This window comes from Schistocerca americana, chromosome 2 (assembly GCF_021461395.2).
Source record: "Schistocerca americana isolate TAMUIC-IGC-003095 chromosome 2, iqSchAmer2.1, whole genome shotgun sequence".
NCBI lineage: Eukaryota > Metazoa > Arthropoda > Insecta > Orthoptera > Acrididae > Schistocerca > Schistocerca americana.
The window spans coordinates 703,744,165-703,767,657 of record NC_060120.1 but is presented as its reverse complement, the minus strand read 5'-3'; the positions used below and the strand labels follow the sequence as shown (position 1 = coordinate 703,767,657).

At 40.7% G+C, this 23,493-nt stretch overlaps 1 protein-coding gene across 1 annotated transcript in view; it reads right to left on the bottom strand.

The window, feature by feature from the left end:
- Window positions 1–481: 481 nt before the first annotated feature.
- LOC124595290 (esterase FE4-like) overlaps window positions 482–23,493 on the bottom strand; it is a 43,663-nt gene continuing 20,651 nt past the window's right edge. The window contains exons 6-11 of the mRNA XM_047133973.1: window positions 18,538–18,737; window positions 12,851–13,016; window positions 8,408–8,589; window positions 7,208–7,340; window positions 1,378–1,498; window positions 482–1,157 (exon numbers count right to left, since the gene is read on the bottom strand). Coding sequence (XP_046989929.1) covers window positions 1,004–1,157; window positions 1,378–1,498; window positions 7,208–7,340; window positions 8,408–8,589; window positions 12,851–13,016; window positions 18,538–18,737 — 956 coding nt within the window. The 3' untranslated portion in view covers window positions 482–1,003. The remainder of the gene's footprint in view (window positions 1,158–1,377; window positions 1,499–7,207; window positions 7,341–8,407; window positions 8,590–12,850; window positions 13,017–18,537; window positions 18,738–23,493) is intronic.

The following is a 23,493-nucleotide window of genomic DNA, read 5'->3' as shown; positions in this document are numbered from 1 at the left end:
ATGAAGAAACCCTGTATAAAAACCGCATGACATGGTACGATCTACTCATACACTATTCTAAACACACACTTTCAATTATCATGTAACTAAATATGCTCTGGTTAGTCACTTGTGTTGTGAAAGTCCATTTACATGGGTCTGCCATAGTAGGTAGGAAAATAACCAAAGCGCATTAAACTTCGAAGTAAAATGAAATACAAGAAAACTAATGTATCACAAGTCTTGTCACATTTTCTTGTGTTACGAGGAACCCACTGACTCCAGTTGACTGTCCAAAAATAATTGTGTATTTCATATAATTAAAATTTTTATCAAATATTGTATTTAGTATTTCGGCTGCACATAAATCTCCTTCGTAAAACATGGAAGTGAAACCTGCACGCCACAACCGGTCAGACGTTATATTTTATGTGAAAAATCATGACTCTGGTGATTTGAAGCATTCCAGTTATCACCAAAACATCGAAGCTAAAGTGTTAGTTTTTGTATTCTTTTTATTTCATTCTACATGTGAACAGTTAACTTCATGTAACACAATAACAAAGCATTCAAAATAAATTATAGCTAAGATAATTGTTATTTTGATACAGTGTGGTAAGAAAAGACAAAACGGAAGTCTTAAGAAAATTAAAAAAGTCCTTACGGTATACCAGAAGGTATCAATTTCATATTTCTTACAGAAGCGTTTAGACACTAAACCATATGTTTCAGAAAACAGAATTCTTGTGAAAAAATTATCTCCTTCAGAATTCTTGTTAAGAAAAGTTAGGGTACAGCAATTCAGTACAACATTTCTGTCTGTGAGAACTGCAGTGCTAACATTGCTAAGTAGTTCATCACATAGCAGACTGAGCGTACAGTACTTCATAATAAACAGATTCCGCCACCTGGATCCTCAGGTAATATCCATTATTATGTGTAATAGCGTAACCATTTCCATTTCAACATTTTGCAACACTCTCTTAATTGCCTAAGGTGACTGTTAGTGACACATAAAAAGTATTTACGGCAGCAGATTGTGCCAAAATGTCATGTAGGGCTCGTACAAGTTAGTTTTGAGCTGAAGAGGTCTGTTTATCTCCAGATAGTATGGGGATGATTCGTCATACTCCTTCCACGTCTCTGTCAGTATAGACGTTTCTTCTGGCGTTGGATTGCTGAAACAATAACAGTTATATCAGTTGTCGCAGAACTCCTCTTAAGTCACAAGAAACTTATGAAATCATCGCAAACATTTACATCATTTCCATTGTAAAAGGTACAGTAAACCATGAATGATGATCCATGTGGAACATCATTACTATATTACACATTTTATCTTCTTCGTAAGAGACACCTAGTGAAAAAATTTGGATTTCTAGCAAGATGATTACTTACTCATATTTTGCGAAGTTGGTCCACATTGATATCATCTGGGACCGGATGATACCTCCAGAGGAATCAGGGTCCAGACTGTCTGTTGCATGCATGTATTTCACATCATCATTGTGAGCTGCACCTGAAAGTAAGTGAAAAAAAGTAGTGTATTTTCCATAGAGGCAAACTCATCCTTGGGTGTACCTATCAGTTATGTTTGCTCTCAGCTACACAAAATGCATGGAATATATAATCTTTGTGGAATGCTTTTCCAATTGCTAGTCACACATTAATGAATGGTTAATGAGCCACGTATACAGAGGAAATTGCGAAACTGAGAAAGCATCATGGAATTTAAATGACTTATATACAGTACAGTATAATAAGTAAGTCGACAGCTCGTGGTCTCGCGGTAGCGTTCTTGTTTCCCGAGCATGGTGTCCCGGGTTCGATTCCCGGCGGAGTCAGGGATTTTCACCTGCCCCGAGATGACAGGGTGTTGTTGTGTCGTCTTCATCATCACCATTCATCCCCATTACGGTCGGAGGAAGACAACGGCAAACCACCTCCAATAGGACCTTGCCTAGTATGGCGGTCCAGGTTTCCCGCATCGTTCCCCCACCCTCTTGTCTTTCCATAATAAGTAAATGAAAATAGAAGAGTCATTAACATTAAAGAATCCTAACTTCGAAAATTCCATACAGTATGCAGCCTATACGTACTGTAGCCAGAGATTCTAACCGTGGTGGCATGGATTTAGAAGAGGCCTGCAATTCAATGTGGTGATCTTGTTACAATTAGTCTGTATGCAAGACCACACAGAATTAATAAGAATCACTACAGATTTATGACGAAGATGATGTCGACCACCTGCGTCAAAGTGTTTGATAGTTCACAATCAAGGCGAACATGCAGGGTGGGAAAGTTATCAGCACTCGTCGTTCTTTGCAAGGGGGTTATCAATTCTAGTTGCATATGGTGTTGATTAAAAGATGGTTTGTAAGTACCCTGCACTACAAACAATTCGTTATGTATTGGATCCTGTTAAGGCCAGTCAGTACGTGTGAGTTGTGATCATGTCTGTATGAAATAGTGACCCACGCCATTGCACTTGGATATCATCCGATTTTCTGTACCAAAGTAAAAGCAAACGTATGGTATCAGCACGGTAATGTCAAACAAGTATGCAGCCATTTCATGAAGATAAGAGGTTTAGATATAAGGTTTTAATTATAACTTTTAAACATCAGGTGCTGAGTATGAAACTTGGAGTTTGTCCTTCCGTATGTAGTCACCCTTCAATGCGACACATTTTTTCTAATTATCGATCTCTTGGTGCAGGCACTGATTTACACCTCGAGAGTTGTCTCCTCGTCGTTCTGGAAATGTCTTCCATGAAACGGTTTCTTCAGAAAATGTCTCTGGGTACCAGGTGAGGAAGGGCAAAATTTTGTAAAGAAGTGGCGTATAGGACTGTGTCTTGTGCAGAATGGGCTGAGAACACATTACCCCCTTGGACAGCTTCCCCAACACTTGGCAATCTTCGGCAACCTCGTCAGGAGATTTTGGTACTACGCTGCTCCGATACATTGCGTCTTATGAGAATTATTTGTTAGCACTACACCACACCAGTCCCCAGCAAACAGAATTATCTATCCCGATGATGGTTGGGTCCCTGCCTTTTTAAGTTGACAAACCAGGAAAATAAGCTTCACACGAAAAAACGTGTAGAATCAAAAGTTAATTATTTTCGAGGGGGACATCTGCTGGTGCAGACCTTTACCCCAGCCCCCTGGGGGTGGTGCGGGAGGCAACTTTTAAATTTCAAATGGGAACCACGGTTTTTTATTGCAGAACATTTTACAAATGTTGACCACGAAATAAGCAAAACTTATCGAATCTGCGGGAAAAATTAATATTTCGGTCAACATTTGTAAAATTCTAATTCCTCTCTCTCAAACCTCACCCTATGGGGAGAGAGGGAGAGTTTTAGTTTTAGCGAATCAAAATTTACGAATTAAATAAGTATTTTTTATTTATCCGTAACCATTTTCCACGCAAAAATGAGAATATGGATTATCTTGAATTACAGCGCCAACTATAAAGAATCAAAACAAATATTTAAGACAAAATGTACTAATTTTTTTATGTAGAATCTGATTCTGCAATAAAAAATGGTGGTTCCCGTTTGAAATTTTAAAGTTGCCTCCCGCCCCACCCCCCAGGTGGCTGGGGTGGACGGATAATTTTAGCACCAGCTGATGTCCCCATCAAAAATAATCAACTTTTGAGTCTACACATTTTTTCCCTTGAAGCTTATTTATCGATTTATTCTGGTTTGTCAACTTAAAATTTACATCATGTAGATAAATGTATCATTTGCAAAACGTCTGAGGCTATTATTAAGATTTTCTGACATGTTTTGAACACTAAGGTTTCCCACTCAATTATTGAGGCATACCTGATATTATTTCTATATCTTTGGATGACTCTCCATCCGCGATAAGTTGCTGTATACTACCAAGAAATCCTCAGTCTAGCCATAACTATAGTTTGATCGAACTATAAGATGTGGTGTGATAATAACTCACATGATTTTCAGTACCCGCAAAATATTAAGAGTACATGATAGCCTTCACCCATTGCTTTCAGGTTGCAATGTGAGAGAAAATGGTTCAATTGGCTCTGAGCACTATGGGACTTAACTTCCGAGATCATCAGTCCCCTAGAACTTAGAACTACTTAAACCTAACTAACCTAAGGACATCACACACATCCATGTCCGAGGTAGGATTCGAACCTGCGACCGTAGCGGTGAAGCGATTCCAGATTGCAGCGCCTAGAACCGCTCGGCCACCTCGGCCGGCGAGAGAAACTCGTATTCCGTTTCGCACGACCGTTTTCTCGGTATTCAATCTGGTTATTATCACTCTGAGCTGTAGTAACAGAGGCAAGTGGTACCTTCGTGACTCCTTCGCTATGGAGCGCGGTGGTTCATACGGCCGCCCTGTCATGAAGATGTAGGTTTCCATGCTTTACCTAAATCTGTTAATGTAATTTCCAGTATGATTTATTAGTAAAGGAAATGGCTACTTTCCTTACCCGTCTTTCCCTACTCCAACCTCTTTCTCTCTCTCTAATGACGTTGACGCCGAGAAGTTAAAGAGCAGGTTTTTTTTCTTTTTTGTACTACGCTCGTATTGTTTGGTCCTGTAGCCGCTGTTCATTCTGTAAGGCATTATTCTGTCTTCTACCCCATTGTTCTACAACCATCACTTTTGTCGCGACCTTTACTGTACAAGCTCACCTTCATCTTTATAATGGACCTTTCTCTGGGCACCGTTTACTCAACTCCATTAAGTCTCACTCACCTGCTGATAATGCGCTCTTTGGCGTGGACAATAGTTACCGTCTCTTGCTTTAAAACTGCCACGTCACATCCTTTCGACTAATGAAGCATGATTTAACACGAAACGTTCAGATTAAAGAAGACAGGTGGATCCATTCGTACATCAGCTTTCTACACTCATCAACATATATTGCCTGTACACTATTTACACATCCTTCTAAAATTAGTCATCTCGAACTTTATATATGGAATTTGTTACTTTCAAAAATTTGCTTACATTAGAAAAAAATGCCGCGTGTAGCAATTAGCTGGGTAAAAACAAAAAAGGCACGTAAGCCGAATATATTGCGCTGCTAGAACCTACCGATTGTAAACCACCGGCGCTACTGTCCTCTTGCGGTTTCTGGTTATAGTATTCACAGCTTGTTTCAGAGTAAGACAGCAACAAATGTTTCGTTACACGTATAGCTAGCGTTTTAAGATTTCAGTTCTCCAGTTGATTCGTTTGAACGTGAATGTGAAAGTTCGTTTGGAGACAACGATGCACCTTACGGGTTATTGGAGTAAAGTGAAGGTGGAGGGGGCAGAAAGAAAAGGAAAGGAAACGAATTATTGATGTCAGCTGCATGAGGACTTTATGTGAAATCTGTCGTCGCTGAAGTGCCGATGCAGCTGATATCAATAATTATTTCCCTTTCCTTTCCTTTCTCCTCGCTCCACTTTCAGTTTGCATAATAACTATCACAGCTGCAGATTCCGCATACACATAACACGTGATTAGTGGAGTATCAGTGGCGCCAATCAGAAAACCACGAGGAAGATTGAACAGCGTGGCGAAAACGTCCATCTCAATTTGTGAATTCCTTGAATGTCATGAAACATAAGACAACATTCGGCTTGTGGCCCTCTTAGCTTTCTAGGTCACAGACGTCTCCATTTCTGAATTTATGAGTAATCATCACCACTCTGCGAAATGACTGCTTACTACAAGGACAGGATGTACGATAAACTGGAAGTGCGAGCTGGATTTACACTGCTGACTATTTAACGTGCAACATCAGGAAGAATAACAAATAAAAATCTGTTATTTATTCTGCACACTTAGTACAGTAGCAAGAACACATTTTGAACTTTGGTGTATACACGTTGGGAAATGCAGTGCACGTAACTGCCATATCTAGCAGCAACAACTGCACTAATCTGACTGGGAACTGAGCCGAACTGTGCCTGTTTGACAGATACAGGTACACTATGTGATCAAAAATTTCCGGACACCTGGCTAAAAATGACTTACAAATTCGTGGCGCCCTCCATCGATTGTGGTGGAATTCAGTATGGTGTTTGCCCACCTTAGCCTTCCTTGATGACAGTTTCCACTCTCACAGGCATACGTTCAATCAGGTGCTGGAAGGTTTCTTGGGGAATGGAAGTCCATTCTTCACGGAGTGCTGCACCGAGGAGAAGTATCGATGTCAGTTGGCGAGGGCTGGCACGAAGTCTGCGTTCCAAAACATCCCAAACGTTTTCTATGGGATTCAGGTCAGGTCTCTGTGCAGTCTAGTCCATTACAGGGATGTTATTGTCGTGTAACCACTTCGCCACAGGCCGTGCATTATTAACAGCTTGTAGATTGTGTTCAAAGATGCAATCGCCATCCCCGAATTGCTCTTCAAAGGGGCGAAGCAAGAAGGTGCTTAAAACATCAGTTTTAGGCTGTGCTGTAACAGTGTCACGCAAAACAACAAGGAGTGCAAGTGCCCTTCATACCTATTCAGATTAGTTTGGCTGGCAGAATATGGTTCCCTTCTGATCTCAACACTTCCTGCGCCTAAAATAAATTTCTTGTTCCATCAGGATGTAATTTCCTCACTTCGTCGTCGCAGTGTCTTACCTTGTGTTGCTGGCAGAAATCCCACGCTTTCTACATGTAAGCCATCTTGCGTCAATCACAAGGTCGATGCTTGCAAGTCTACACGACATTGGACGAGGTCATTCACATTATTATTACTGTTATTATTATTATTTCATTATTATTATTATTATTATTATTATTACTATTATTATTACCACCATTTGCCACTTTGTCAAATATGTAGACCTACTGTACATTGCTTCGGGCTGAAGGAGAAGTTAAAGCTTCCTGAAAGACGACACAGCTTGAATCCACAATTTCACCTTGGACCATCTAGTTTTCGGACAACATGTAGGGTTTTATATCGACAGCGTTTCCAGAATCCATGCATGACACTAAGAGGTTCACGTTTAGTACAAGTCATTTAGTAGTAATTAATGTGCGTTCAAGTATCCTCTGCAGTTCTACAGCAAATGATCTGTACAAATTTTTTCTTAGAAAAAAATTATAATTAGAGATACGTTTGAATTATTTTAGAAGTGAGTTACATTTGTATAGTAAAATACGTTGATGTCTGAATAAATGAGCAATATCGTAGCATCAATAGTGTCATATGCCTATTATACTATTTTAATTAATTTTAATCCTACCTGGGCCATGAGGAAATGTACTGCGAGTACCAACGAAGGAGAACTGGTAGTAGTAAACAGGGTTGGAGGAATAACGAGCCATGCTCCGGATGGCAGCGTCCACTCCTTCCACAAAAAAGCGATGTGATTCCAACTGAAATGTGATAAACACATCATGAAAATCTACAGTAGTTTGGGAACTTGAAATCTGCACAAAACATCAGTATTGAACTATACTGCCCCCATTAATGATTGTAAACATTAGGTAACATATTTGAATAAATGAAAAGTCGGCATCAAGGCAATAATAAGAGACTTGTCACTGGTCCATGAAAACCGCGCTAAAACTTACGACATTCGTTGAAGTTATGTGTCGGATGCCATCATCGTAAACCGCGTCAGAAGATCAAAATGTGTTAGCACGTGCTTGGACGATTACTATTGATTGACCGTATTTGTAAAAGCAACTGCCAGTGATAAATTTATCATGCGGCATACTATTGAGTTTCAGTTGGTCGAATTAATACGTAAATCGCATCGCATAAAATAATCCTCTATGGTCAATTTTTTTCTTTCACTCCCAAGGGAATGAGTGTGGAAGTAATGTACGAAAACTTTTGTCTTACGTGAAGAGGACGTTTTATTAGCTAATTGCTAGATCATTATCCATCGCTACCCTGTCCGCTATTAAGCGTCACAAAGACTGAAACTTCTCTACAATGTAAAATATTCCTGAAGAGGGTGATACGTGCTTAGATTAAGTTTCAGTTGTGTTTGGACCAAACAAAAACATTGACAAAAATTGCCTTCAAGTAAATTGACTGTTTTATCCACCAGTTCCCAACAGAGCTACGTTATCATTGATGTTCCAAAAAAGATCACGGGAATGCAGTGCTGATATTCTTACTTGAATGTTTGAAATTTTTCAGAAGTGACTAGATGGGCACAGACCCTACATAACCGATAGGACAGCATTGTAAAAACGAAACAGTGAGACATCATTGTAATTGATATAGCATTCATTTTCTAAAATAATTATGTTCACTGTATTGCCATTTTAGTAGTCTTTTGAGTCTCAAATCAATTTTCTGTACATTTCTTTGATACTACTACCTCTGGATTTACCTTCTTTTATTGCATGTAACATAATAGGTCAAAGTATTTCTATAATCGTTTATCAGTAGGGATTTGTACATGGTAACTCTGTTTCCTCGGACCTACCAGACATGTGGTGTAGTTGTCCTGCACTGTGATGTCGCTGCCATTGTAGTAGAACTCTTTGATGGACGCAGCTGCTTTCAACTGCTCTTCCCTTGTCGGAAGTCGCAGGTCACACCCCACAATCTCGTCAAAGTTCTCGTTCAGGTTGCTTACTTGTTCTTCAGTGTATAATGCACCACCCTCTGCACAAAAGACATTTAAGGGTTTAGAATCAATTTCCAGTTTTTACACCAAAACAAACTACTTTGAAATTAATAAATGGGTTACAGAAGTGAATGATTTGAAGAGATTTTCACAGACAGAATTTGACAGGTAATGAATGACATACGACCAAAGTTAATGGCGTGCTTACGGGTGTTCAGCTGAGTTGCTGTTTCCATCTTCTGCACAAGATTTCGACAGTCTACCCATTCGCCTACTTCAGAAGCTAAGAGTTGCGATGTTATCTGTACTGGATGTCTCGCATGGGCTCCAACCACGCAGTGGGTGCAAATTAAGAACAATACTCGCAACATCTCAAGAAGGCGCTGAACCCGTCTTCGAAATATTGTGCATAAAATGGAAACATAACTAGGCTGAATCCTGGAAACACAAATTGAATCAACCCCGCCAGAGAGACTAGATCCGGAGATGATGTTACACAATGCTGGATTGCTGTAGGTAGCCTGCCTAGCGATCACTGTGACCTGGATGCTCATACTGTATATGTGCCAGCTTCTGCCGTCCAGTGGTGGAAAGGAATATAATTGGTCATAGTGGATCACTAATGCTTATGTTTCATTTAAGATGACAGGGTAGCGCCTCCGTGATTTTATTCTTATCTGCAAATTTTACCAAAATGTGTTATTTCGTGTGTGGAAGTGAATTCTTGAAGGCCTCCGTTTTTTCGGCGATAGCCTTAAGGTAATGTCTGATTCTGAGCAGTGTATTGTAGTGCCAGTGGAATTGTAGTCGATTATTCATTCCTCCGTTTTAAAAACAATGCTTGTGGTTTTTGTCTCTTGATTTTAGAATATTTCCTGATAGTTGTCTTTATGATTACTTTGATACCAGTTGAGACTTAGCATCCCTGTGAGCTCATAAGATGCTTGGTGTTGTAAAAATGTGTAGCACGAAAGGCAGATCACCATGTGTAGATTCCAACAAATACCAATACATGACACAAATTCCCATTATATGCTGGTTTCTGGATTTTTCTCGAGTCTGATTGCGGCCCTAGCTGGCCACCCAGGTCACCTGATCTGTCAGTGTGCGATTGCTTTCTGTAGGGAGTTCTCAACTCTAAGGTGTATCGCAACAACCCTCATAGTCTTTAAGAACTGCAACAGAACATTTTGAGATGAGATTGCAGCAATTCCAGGAGTCCAGCTTTGATCCGCCTGCAGCAACTTCCTGACCAGGACCCAAAAGTGCCAAGAGATGAATGGTGATCAAATTCAACACCTGCTATTGTCAGGATAGTTCTCTAACTCCTTTCTTCTTCTGTGTTTCTTTGTATCGTGGGACTCTGTTCTTAAGGCCAATTTTATTTGCCCCACCCTGTAGTAAGCTATCAACTGGGAAACAATCATGGAGGAGATGCAGTGTGTGTACTTATACATATAAATGTGGTGTGTATTTTGGGAGGCGAGCTCACACGTGCTTGCACAGTGGACACTATGATAGGTGGACAACCTTCAGGAACGCCATTTTCAGAATGTGTAAGAACTAGGTCTCCCCTATTCCACACCTCATATGGAGTTAATGCAGCGATTTAGACTTCAGAATGCTAATTATTCTGTCTCCCACATAAATATTCACAGATGATGATCAATTTTAAGATGCTAGTTAATTTAAGGGACGGAGTACGTTTAGGGCTAGGAAATGAAGAGCGAGAATGAAGTTCTATTATTGCAAAAAGTGTATGACAGGAATGCAGCCTTTCTCCCTCGATGTTCAATCTGTGTTTCAAAGAACCAACGATGGAAATAACAGGATAGTGTCAAGGAATATCAGCGATATGATTCACTGACGACATTGCTACTCTTAATGCAAGTGGGGAAGAATTGTAAGATATTTCGAATGGAATGCACAGTCTAATTATTGGATTGAGAGGAAACGGAAATGGAAGGTGAAAGTAATTAGGAGTAGCAGAAATGAGATCAGTGAGAAGCTTAGCATCAAAATTGGAGAACACGCAGTGGAGGAAATGAAGGAACCCGTTACATTGGAAGCAAACAAACGCACAACGGATGAACCAAGTATGACATAGAAAGCACGCTAGCACTGAGAAAGGGAGTATTCCCGGGGGAAAGAAGTCTACTTGTATAAAACATCGGACTTAATTTGAGGAAGAAGGTATTGATAATGTACAAATGGAGCCCAGCATGGTATGGAAGTTAATCATGGAATAGGGGAAACCGGAAAAGAAGGAAATCGAAACATTTGAGACGCAGTGCTATTAAAGAATGTTGAAAATTAGGTGGATTGATAAGGATGAGGAAGATCTTCCCAGAATCTGAGAGGAGAGAAATATGTGGAAAACACTGAAACGAAGAAAGGACAGGATGATAGGAGATGTGTTAAGACATCATGGAATAACTTCTATGGTAGAAGCGGGAATGAAGAGGGTAAAAACAGCAGGAGTAATAAGAGATTGGATGAAATGCAACAAATGACTGAGAACGTTATGAATAAGCACTGATCTGAGATGAAGAAGATGGCACAAGAGATGGAGGCGTGGCGGGCCGCATCAGACCAGAGGACTGATGAGCAACCCGTACCCCCTGCACCTCATCGAGAAGAAAAGGCTGTTCGAACCCACATGCAATTTCCGTAAGAGCAGACAACAGTTTGGGAACTGTTGGGCAAAGTACCGACTGCTGTCTGCAAAAAGGGCTGGCTCCAACATGAAACAGGGTTGACACACAAGCACGGTTAAACTGCAACTTTAGGGAACATTGAATAGATCGAGCAGCACTTGTTGTAACCTGAGTCGTATATGCGTCTAAATAAAAGGTGTGTACAAATATTGTTATTCATTTTCACAACCTTAACCAGCATCTCATGTGCATAACTCACACACGAGAAAATAAAATGAGTATATTCTCAAGAAAGAGAATAAAATACCGTATGTGTGTGTGTGTGTGTGTGTGTGTGTGTGCCTCGCACAATCTACACGCAGAAGTAGTGTAGACTGTCCCTCGATACTCGTCAAAGAACTTCTTAAATACGCTGTATAATCAGTTTCTTATGTGGATGATGCAGAACGGATTCAATTATCTACTTAAAAGACTCCTTACATGTTCCACAAATATCTTTTTAATTCGTGTGCCGCCTCACAAATTTAACATTTTCATGAGACGAGGATGAGAAATTCACTGTTTTATTTTATTCGATTTTGCTTTATAATATAAGCTGGTGGATGATTTTGCTGTTATGTGAAATACGAGTTAATAGGATTAGAACTGAAGATGTGTATGAATAACTGTCCTGACAAGCTGTTACGTTAATATAATAAATTTTTCATTCACTTCAAATACCCAGTTTGACCAATTACGTAATTACCATGGATAGAACGTTCCTCTTTCAGAGGTGGTACTTTTTACGCGTGAATCGGAGGGCGATGCGCTTCAGTTAATGTACTTAAAGTGCATCTGTTTTAGCGTATTTTTGAAAAATGCACCAACGGATATGATTATTTTCTTCAGTGTTATACACATTACGACTGTGTCCAGCTGTCAAACGAAAAACTGAATCCTGATGAGAATGGTCTGAACAGTTGAAAATGAAATACTGTCAAAAATGTGCATCCAACAAACGCACTCACTTAGATTTGTACTTGATGGCGGTAGCTATTCCCATGCTACACATGAATGTCACGTATTACATACACTTAATAATGTAGGCCTGCTACGAATTACACATCATTCTGGTGTGTCGTTCAAAGAGGTATGCCATCTTAGGATACACTTCTGATTCAACGGGTTTTCTGGACAATTGGTTAACTGCGTATCTGCTGGACACAGGAACAGTCATTAGCATGGTATGCTCTGGAGATGAAAACACGCAGTATTGTTTCGAGAGTAGGAAAATTTCTCAGAAGCTATTGTAAAATCGGTTATCCAACTTTCTGTAGGAGGAGTAGTACTTTTAAACTGAACAATGGAACAACTTTATTTAAATGGCGATTATAAGCAATTACGTTTACACACAGAAAAAATACGTGTTTCTCAGATAAATAATATCAACCAAATCTATTTTGATGTCTTATGCTTAACTTAACGAAAATACTTAAAAGGTCTATATACCAGTGTTAGGTATTATAAATACCTGCATGGTTATTTTGCTCATAAATCCGGCATAGTTACTTTTACTTATGGTGTCTTTCAAGCACAAATAATATGTAAAAAATTTAAAAATCGAAATATATTACGTGAGATTCAAGAGTAAATGTTATCTTACTCTGCGTTTGCTTCAGTCTTTCGAGGTCAGTATCACCAGCCATGAAAGGAACCAGATTGTAGCGGCCTTCGGCGACGAGGGTCCACGGTTGTTCCGTCAAAAACGCGCCATCGTGTTCCGGTTCGGCAGTGGGTGTCCAGACACAAGAGAACAAACTTAGGCTATCCTGTCACAATAAATTCGTGGATTATAGCTCTTTTCTTAACTATAAGTTATGAATTCCACATTTAGCCAACAACAGAGACTTCCAAACACAATTTATTCGTATATAACTGCACATCCTAATATAGTACTGTTATTATGATTACCTTTGATAATATTCACTGTGTTAATTAAATCATTTATGACAATGACAAAACGAATCATTATATCTCTTAATTAGTATAGGAAATCAATAGAAAAGACAGTGAGACGATGTACTCTGGGGATAGACGCACTGATTACGGATGTCCATATTAGAGGTTATAGAGATATACATCATCATAATTATTGATACACTTTACTTTATACCATCACTGGCTGAATACCTGATGTTGCCCAGGTGGGTTTTTATTTCAATCTGCTTTTAGTCCATCTCCTCCTCACCTCTGTCTCTGTCTCTCTCTGTCCATCTCCTCCTCCTTTCTTTCTCTGTCCATCTGTATCATTGCCTCCCTCTGTACATTTCCTCCTTTTTCCCTTCCCCACTCCATTTTCTTCCCCCCTCTCTCTTCCACCTCACTCTCTCTGTTCATCACTTCGTCCTTCCTGTCTCTGTCCGTCTCCTCTTTCCTTTCTCTGTCCATCTGTTCCTCCCACCCCCCTTGAGCCAACTGCTCCTTTCCCCTCTGTACACGCCCTCCTCCACCCTTCATTTCCTCCTCAGCCCATCCAAGCCCATCTCCTCCTTCCCTTTCTCTCTGTTCATCTCCTCCTACCTCTTCCTTGTCCATTTCCTACCTTCCTCCCTCTCTGTCCTTCTCCCACTCTTTCCTTTCTCTAACCATCTCCTCACTCGTCTCTCTCTGCCCATTTCCTCCTTTTCCCTTTCTTTGGCAATTTCCTCCTCCCCTCTCTCCATCCATCGTCTTCTCACCTCTTTGTACACCTCTTCTTTCTCCCTCTCTCTGTCTGTCTTTCCATCTTTCCTTTCTGTTTCTATCTGTTCCTCTCCCCTCTCTATATTCATGTCTTCATCTTCCCTTTCTGTCCAATTCCCTCTTACCTAGGCTCTGTCCATCCCCTCCTATTCCCTATTTATGTCCATTTCATTCTTCCCTGTGTCTGTCTATTCATCTCCTTCTACCTCCTTCTCTCACCACATTATCACCCGTAACCCAAACGGCAGCTGCCGGTTCTTACGTCCACAGTATTTCTTTCCAGATAGTAAGTAGTATGTGCACCGAGATCGACTGACTTCGATCCAGGGTTTTAGGAGGAGTTTGTACGCGTGATTTCACCCGTGTACACACATACCACATACACCGAGATGACAGAAAGTCATGGGACACATCCTAATATTTTGTCGGACTGATTTTGCCCGGCGCAGTATAGCAGGTCGTCGTGACATGGACTCAACAAGCCGTTGGAAGTCCACTGCATAAATATTGAGCCATGCTGCCTCTATAACCATCCATAAGTGCGAAAGTGTTCGCGGTGCAGGATGTTGTACACAAACCGACCACTCGATTATATCCCATAAATGTTGTTTGGCATTGATGCTGGGCGATCTAGAAGTCAAAATCATTCGCTCGAATTGTTCACAATGTTCTTCAAATCAAATGCGAACAATTATGGCCCGGTGACATGGCGCATTATCATCTACAAAAATTTCACAGTTTCTTGGGAACATAAAGTCCTTGACCGGCTGCAAATGGTCTCCAAGTAGCAAAACATAACAATTTCCAGTCCATGATCCGTTCAGTTGGGCCAGAGAACCCAGTCCATTCCACGCGAATGAGGTATATTATGGCGCCACCATCGGCTTGCACAGTGCCATGTTGACAACTTTCGTCCGTGCCTTCGTATGGTCTGCCCGACAGATTTTACCAACTGCGATCGGCAGCCATACGAACAGCCGAGGTTTTTCAGAAGTCTAGGGTCCAACAGAAACGGTCACGAGGCCAGGAGAGAGAATGTTGTGCTGTTAACAAAGGCACTAGTGTCGGTCATCTGCTGGCATAACCCATTAATGACATATTTCGCCTCACTGTCTTAACGGATAAGTTCGTGGTACGTCCCAAAATAATTTATGTGGTTATTTCACGCAGTGTTGCTTGTCTGTTACCTCTGACAAATCTACGCAAACCTCGCTGATGTCGGTCGTTAAGTGAAGACCATCGGCCACTGAGTTGTCCTGGGTGAGAGGTAATCACTGAAGTATGGCATTCTCGGCACATTCTTCACACTGCGCACGTCGTAATACTATATTCGTTAATTATTTCCGAAATGGAATGTCCCAGCCATTTAGTGTTAATTCGGCGATCACTGTGTTAATTCCCGTTGTTCGGCCACAATCCGGTCGTAAATATTTTTACATAAATCACTCGAGTACAAATGACAGCTCCGCCAATGCACTGCCCTGTTATACTATGTGTATGTGATACTAACGCTTTCTGTGCATATGAATGTCGCTATCCCGTAACTTTCGTCACCTCAGTGAATAATTCACATACATTTAATATATTTCACACATATCTGTGCACTTAGTTCACCTTTATCCTTGGCAAATTCCGCCCAAGTTTCATTTTCACACAGCTCAGTGTTTATGACGTCATATCTCCTGGTCTACGCGGGATACAATGATAATATTTTTTAGATTTAGTCAGCGTAATATGTGAATACTGCCTATGGAATGTGTGGCTAAATAAGTTAATAACAACGAATTAATAATTTTAAGCGTCACTTATGATCTGGCTGTTTGTGACGGATCTTTGTGTCGTACACTGATATAATTTTGCAGGTAGATTCAGTGGTATGTGTAAATACTATGTGGAAAATGTTTGTGAATATAGTCAATCGCAAAGAAGTAATCAATTAAAATGTCATGCCTGATGGAGAAGCGTCAGTTTTACAGCATGAACAGCCAAAATGTAATAAACGATGAACTTCTTTCCTTCCATTATTTCTTTTTTTGGCGGTACGGGTGTGGGGGTCGTCAGCGAGAAAAAGTTTCGTAATTGTTTGAAATTAAACGTAAAACTTGTTACAAGTCACGTAGTGCTCTTATTCTCAAAAACCGGATGAATGAAGTCTGGGTGTTCGTGCGTCACGGGCTACACTTCTGTTTCACCTTCGATAGGTAGATGGTTCGTACCGCCATAGCGATTCTTTCCAGACTGTAAGTGATATGTGTATCAAGTTCCCTGAAATCGGTCGATCGGTTTAGGAAGAGATGTGAAACATACTTACATACATAGATATATTTATATAGTATGTACGGATTCTTCCCAAAATCAGACCTGCAGTTGCCTCCAGAGGAGAAACAAAATAGTCGACAGATATCGTTTCAGAGACTAAGAACTGGTTCGGTTGGGCAAGCTTGGTGAAGGTGTCGTATGAACTAATGAGGCGAGCGGATCATGAACCGTACTATCACGTCGTTTGCAATCGCGTAGGTGCTCGTGACTGGCTCGTATGCTCTGTGGTGACGGCATCACTACGTGTTCATAACTTGAGAACTTTCGAGAGTAATGTGATACACAGAATGGTCAGTCAAGGCTCTCGGCATCAGTTTGTTATTAGAGTTATCAGATTGAAAATAGCTGATTTTGCCACTTAATTGGCATACAGAAATTCATTTAATCTGACTCATTACCATGCTTCTCAGCAAAACCTCTCGATGTGGAAATGCCAACGATTACCGAGTAATTTATTAAATTAGTATTATTACCATCTGAAGGACAGGGGAGCATGATTATATTTTCTTATTTCCGTCGTTCATATTTCATTATTTTTCTAGTGCAGCTTTTCGCCACCTGCAGCGTAATTGGACACAGTCAGTACTTAGTCTAATAGCCTGGGCTGGGGAGAGATGCAGCACTTGGAGTGAGGGCTGTAGCACATCTAGTGCCTGTGGAATCGCCTGAGTGTTGCACATTTTGATGCACATGGTGTGGCTAGTTGGTTTGTACTCGAGGCTGTATGGCGGATAGTGGTGCGTTCACGATCTTTGGGCGTAAGGCGAATGTGTACACTGGTGGATATGGTATTTCATGTGAGCTCCATTATTAATCCGGTATGAAATAAATAACGGAAACATCTGAAAGTTCGTGAAGACTTGTCAGTGGGCTCTCTTTGCGTTCCACCTCATCGATCTCAGAGATTAATGTTTAATGCTAACAACTGAGATACTCTGCAGGCTATTTCTGCCACCCCTACTAAGCAGAAATATTTTCCTAACTTTCTTAACATTCTTTTTGGTTAATAGTTGCAACCATTATTGTTATAACAGCCTTTGTTGACATTCTCCTGCGACATCCCAATCAAAAAGTTGGATCTGTCAATTACTAGGTAACGCTGAATACTACCTCGATATAATGTTCAGGGTTTAAACCTATCTCTCCCGTCTTTCAGTTAATTTTCGATAAATAGTGTTGAATAAATTATTAATTTTAGAGATGTGCGATAATTTCAACATTACGAAAACAAACATAGTCGGCTTAGTAAAAATTCATTCCAAATAGGCCGAGATTACTGAATGAAATGATAGTTACAGAATAAAATATAGTAGAAGCATAAAAATGTTACCTTACTTCACCACTAGAATTGACTCACACTTAAGTCTGTTTATTGTAGTATTCTAAATATTCAAAATTTCTTACATATTTACCTGTCTTCATAGCGAAATTGATAAAGACACATTGCTAGCTGCAAAAAAGTTACCGTCTGTTCCCGATAAAATGCGCCTGACAGTGATCAGGAACAGCAATGAGACATCCTGATGACGTGAATTTGAAGGAGTAAGTCGGAAACTATAGATAAAATTTATTTCTATGTATGTCATTTCTGTTCTTTCGGACATGTCCGAAAGAAGGGACATCTTTCTGATCCAGCAACCACTATGAATACAGACATAAAAAGTTTCAACCGCAATTACCACACTTCCTCTTGTATATTGTTTACGGAAATTAATTTCATCAACACATTTTTCAGTAGAAATTCGTAAATGCCGAGGACGTAATTTCCTTTTAGCTCTTAAGGTACAACAACTTTTGATAAATTAAATTTTGGAAATTTGTGGTGAGGTCTTGTGGGACCAAACTGCTGAGGTCTTCAAAATGGCTCTGAGCACTATGGGACTTAACATCTGAGGTCATCAGTCCCCTAGAACTTAGAACTACTTAAACCTAACTAACCTAAGGACATCACACACATCCATGCCCGAGGCAGGATTCTAGCCTGCGGCCGAAGCGGTCGCGCGGTTCCAAACTGAAGCGCCTACAACCGCTCGGCCACACTGGCCGGCTGCTGAGGTCTTCGGTCCCTAAGCTTAAACACTACTTAATCTAACTTAAATTAACTTTCGTCAAGGACAACACACACACACACACACACACACACACACACACACACACACACACATGCCCGAGGGAGGACTCGAACCTCCGACGGTGGGAGCCGCGCGGACCGTGACAAGGCGCCACAGACCGCTCGGCTACTCCGAACGGCTGATAGATTGAAGACGGTATTTAAAAGACAGTACATACCTCTTCCGATAGGGCAACAGTAATGTTCTTCACTAATGTACTCGCGTTTACGGTTTTTAAGAAATTCAGGAGATCAGTGGAAGTTTTACCAGTATATCCCAGATATTTGGCAAACCGTAATGCCCTGTCTGTAGCATTCTTTGTGAACGCCCAAGCGTTTGAAGCTGATCCACTCATCGCTATGGCGCTCTTGAAAAGACCTAATAAGGAATGAAAATTTCAATTAATAACAGTAACCAGACAATGCATATATACAGATGCTGTAGCACTTTAATGCTAAACCACTCAGGCTTTAAACCGTTCTCTTAAGTTGAGAGGGGACAAGGAGGAAAGATAAAGTTTTCAGTTCAAGAGAAGCAAAGGTTGTCCTCCGGTTCTTAGAAGAGAGATACGGTGTGCATTTTTTGTATCATTTCTAGATTCATCAAGATCTATATCTCCTGCATTAGAGCTAATGACTTCGCAGAATGAAATTGCTCGTTCACAAAAAAGTAAACGTAATTAGTCATGTACAGTCTTCAGTAAAAGGACCGAAGAAATCCATCTGCACACTTCAACCTGGTAGGGAGTAAAAAAGGAACCCCTTCTGCGTATTCCGCAGCCGATTTAGTGAGATTACAGAGTAACTGAATTTGGATAGTCGAACTGGAATTACATACAAACACAGTCATTCTGAATGCGAGTACAGTTTAATCATTTTGCCTCCACGTCTTTCCTGACGATATCAAAATTCATGTCAGTGCTATATGCAGGATGTTCAGAAACAGTCTGAAACGCTTGTAAGGGTGTTGCAAGGTAGGTTCCACTGAGAAATAAATGTTCAGAAGAAACGTTCGATACGTCGCGTCGTTACGACTTAACTAGCATGGACATTAACAAATCGGATCGTTGCGTGCGCAAATTAAAGCACTTGCACGCGATAAAAATTTGATAATGCACAAACGTCTGTGGTTCTGTGAGTAACTACTTATTCAAATGCTCATTACCAGTTAAAATATACCTTTTTTGGCGCTGGCAGATTTAAGCTATGCGAGCAAAAGCTACGTTTGTTCGGTTTGAGGAAACCAAACAAAGAACAGGTTTGGGCACACTGTCTCTGACAGGCTGCTTAAATTATTGCTCTCAACGACTTGATTGGCTAACTTCAGTGCTAATTAAATCCGAAACGGGGCAAAGCATCGAATTTTCTTTTTAACAGTTCTTTCTCAGCACAACCAACCATGCAACACCATTACAAGCTTTCAGACTGCTTCTGATCACCATATTTAAAAATCAAGGATTTATGATTCCGGGAACGAAAACTCTCATATTAATAAGTACAATCAACGTAGTCCGAAGGTCGCTATGTCGTGGTACTTAATAAAGATTGGCATCATTGGCTCGCCTGTCTTTGGCAATCACTATGTCATTTAAACACAGCTACATACTTTAAATGCAAACGGTGTCATAAACATAAACTGAAATACACAATAACTTAATTCCTCGGCAAATACTGACATTATATGGTAACACAGGAAAATCGTATATGCATGTGTGTATGAGTTTTCCTAATTTAGATGGTGTTAAATCCTCAGAAATGCATAGCTGAAAGCTGAATAAAAGTGTATGATAATGATTATTTGTGTATTTTAGTTGATCAAGATAATCCGGAAATTTTCCACTGTTTCACAGTTGCTACAGCGAAGCATTCTTTAATTGGATGATACATCTCCAAAGTATATCCTTTCGTTTCTATATTGGACCATCCCTCATGGGTGAATAGGGAGTGTTGGACGTACGCCATAGCTATCTAGATCGTTAAACTAGATGCCGTTAGATTTCTTTCTGTCAGAGTTCGACAAAACAAAACAATGGTTGCGCACGTGTGACTAATTCAGAAAAGACATACCCGAAAGCACGAGGTCTGCCTCCGTATGAGCGGCAGGAGGCAACTCTTTCTGCAAATTATGATGTTGTAATACTCTCCTTCAAAACCAATATGTTCCTCCACACATCTGTGTTACACTTGACGACATAAAGACAATAGTTTAAGAAACGGGAGACCTTGGCATCCTTAATTTAGTACTCATACAGACATTATGTGTGATAATTAACTGTCATTCTAGAGACTAACATGATCTAAATATGTGACGTTCAATAGACATTGACGGAAAGAAAGTAATCGCAGCACCAACAAGGAGTTGTGCGACATAATAAACATTGGTAAGCATGTGTTTACATTTGAGAGTTGGTATCTGTTCGAATTTCACCGCAGTCGAATAACAGTGATGCCAGTAGCGCACTGAGACCATGCGAATGATGTTTGCTTTAAATAGAAGCTGTAACGGTCGTGAGCGTTAGTTACCCTTACGATTGTTAGTGGTGACTTGATGTTAGTTAAGAATGCCTATAAGGCGACAAGGACGCCATTATCTGGACTTGAAGGAAGTCGTGTAATAGGGTTGCGAGAATCTGAATGTTTCTTCTACGATACTGCAGAAAAACTTGGCAGGAATGTAAATAATTGCTGGCAGCGGGGGGTTACCAGAATGTGCGGTCGAAAGAAGACCAGCCTCTGGACGGTGACGTGGCACTACTGAGAGGGATGACCATCATGTTGGCGTACGGCTTTTGCGCATCCCACTGCATCTACAGCAGCAGTCTGAGCAACAGTTGGCTCCACAGTGACACAAAGAACTGTTCCAAGTCACGTACTTCAGACAGCTCCAAGCTAGACGCCCTGTAGCGTCCGTTGCACTGACCGCAAACCACCTCCATATGCGATTTTAGTGGTGTCAAACGACAGCTCACAGCTCATTGGAGGGCAGGGTAGAGGTCTGTTGTGTTTTCTGATGAAAGCTGGTTTTGCCTCGGTGCCAGTGGTGCCCGTGTGTTGGTTAGTAGAAGGCCTGTTGAGGGCCTGCAACCACCTTGTCTGCGTGCTAAACAAACTGGCCGTACGCCTAGAGCTATGGTCTGGGGTGCGACTTCCAATAACAGCAGGAGCACTCTCGTGATTATCCCACGCCCCGCGACTGCAGATTTGTACGTCAGTCTGGTGATTCGACCTGTTGTGCTTTGGTGGTTCGACCTGTTGTACAGCCATTCATGAACAGCATTTCAGGGGGAGTCTAACATCACAACAACGATTGCCCACATACTGCTGTCGTAACTCAACATGCTCTACGGAGTGTCGACATGTTGCCTTGGCTTGCTCGATCACCAGATCTGTGACCAATCTGGTATCTCCAGTCGCGTACATATGGAATGTCACCGAACGAGAGCTCCAGCCTCTTCAAGAAACAGCATTAACTGTTTCTTTATCCATCGGTCAAGTGCAACGGGCATGGAACTCTATCCCACAAACTGACGTCCGGTACTTGTATAACACGGTGCATGTACTTTTGCTTTCTTGTATTTAACAGTTTGACGGTTACACCTGTTATTAACGCACCAGCATATAACACTTGCAATGGTTTATCTCGAGCTTACTTTAACCTGTGATCTTGCAATGCTGATCACTTTGTTACCCAGACAAATGTATTCCCGAGGCCGCGCGGTATTAGCCAAGAGGTCTAGGGCGCTGCAGTCATGGACTGGTCCCGGAGAAGGTTCGAGTCCTCCCTCGGGCCTGGGTGTGTGTGTTTGTCCTTAGAATGATTTAGGTTAAAGTAGTGTGTAAGCTTAGGGACTGATGACTTTAGCAGTTAAGTTTCATAAGATTTCACATATATTTTAACATTTTTTTTGTATTCCCGAAATTGAACTGTCGACTCTAATTCCTTTTTGGTGTTGCAATTTTTTTTCCTTCAGTGTATTCGATTACGTCTGTTGCATTATGTAGATATTGACATTAGATCGAGCAAAACAATGGATAATATTTCGGAGGGCCCGCTTTGTTGGTTGCACATCACTTTCACGTGAAGTATGTACCAGATAACACAAATAAAATTAAGGCTGTGAGAATTAAAAAACTAGGTGAACCCATGTATCATTTATTAGTCTAATCTATATAGCAGTTAAGCGAGAGTAATTACAGTGCTGGGCTAAAGGGTGGTTGTCGGCCTGGAAGCTAATGCACGCATCACACTTACAATTAGAGCATATCTTATAACAATATATACTCTCCACGTTTCATATAAAAAATAACACTTGCATCCGACGTTAAGTCTTCGACTACTAACGTTGTTTCCTTACGTGCTTTTAACCGGGAATATTGCAAAAATCATAATCCAGGCAATGAATTGGTACGTTTGACATCTAGCACCACGTTGAATAATATTAGCCCCCTATCTTCCAGCGACAAACTTACCAGATTTCTTTGCCATGAGAAAGGATTTGCGGATATTACCAGTTCGACTAGCGTTTTCTCATTGTTGATTATTAAAATTAGTGTCAAATTCCCTCAAGCGCAGAGCTACAAAATTGCAACGAATTAGCAGACACCACTCGACTTTTAATATGTGAAGCGGTGATATGTGTAATGTTTTTCATGTGGTCATATGTATTACACCAACGTTTAGTCATGTTAAATTTCTCTTCCGAAGGGCGTAAGTCATTTTACTGCTGACAGGGAAAACTTGCCATTAAAACAGGGAGGAAAATGTACCAGCAGTAAAATATAAAAGCAGACGAAAACAGAATTTTCCTCCGCAGCGACACCAGTGTAAATGGCGAGTAGCTGCGACTTGTTTCCAAGTATGAAAGCTCCGGCTATCCTAAATGCTTGAAAACAAAGCATAAGAAGCTATTTCGTCGCCGTATGAAGTGAAATCGAGTTCTGTCCCTTTCAAGTAAGATTTATTGTGCTAAAATCTCATTTAGTGCACGTTTAGTAGAACACCATGAAACTGGTCAATCTAATACGGGAAAAGGGGACGTACCTCAAATGTAGAAAGAGGAAATTATGTGCCGTATATATAAGAAAAGACACCAGATGGAATGCGGTAACTATAGAGAGATCACACTGCTTAATCT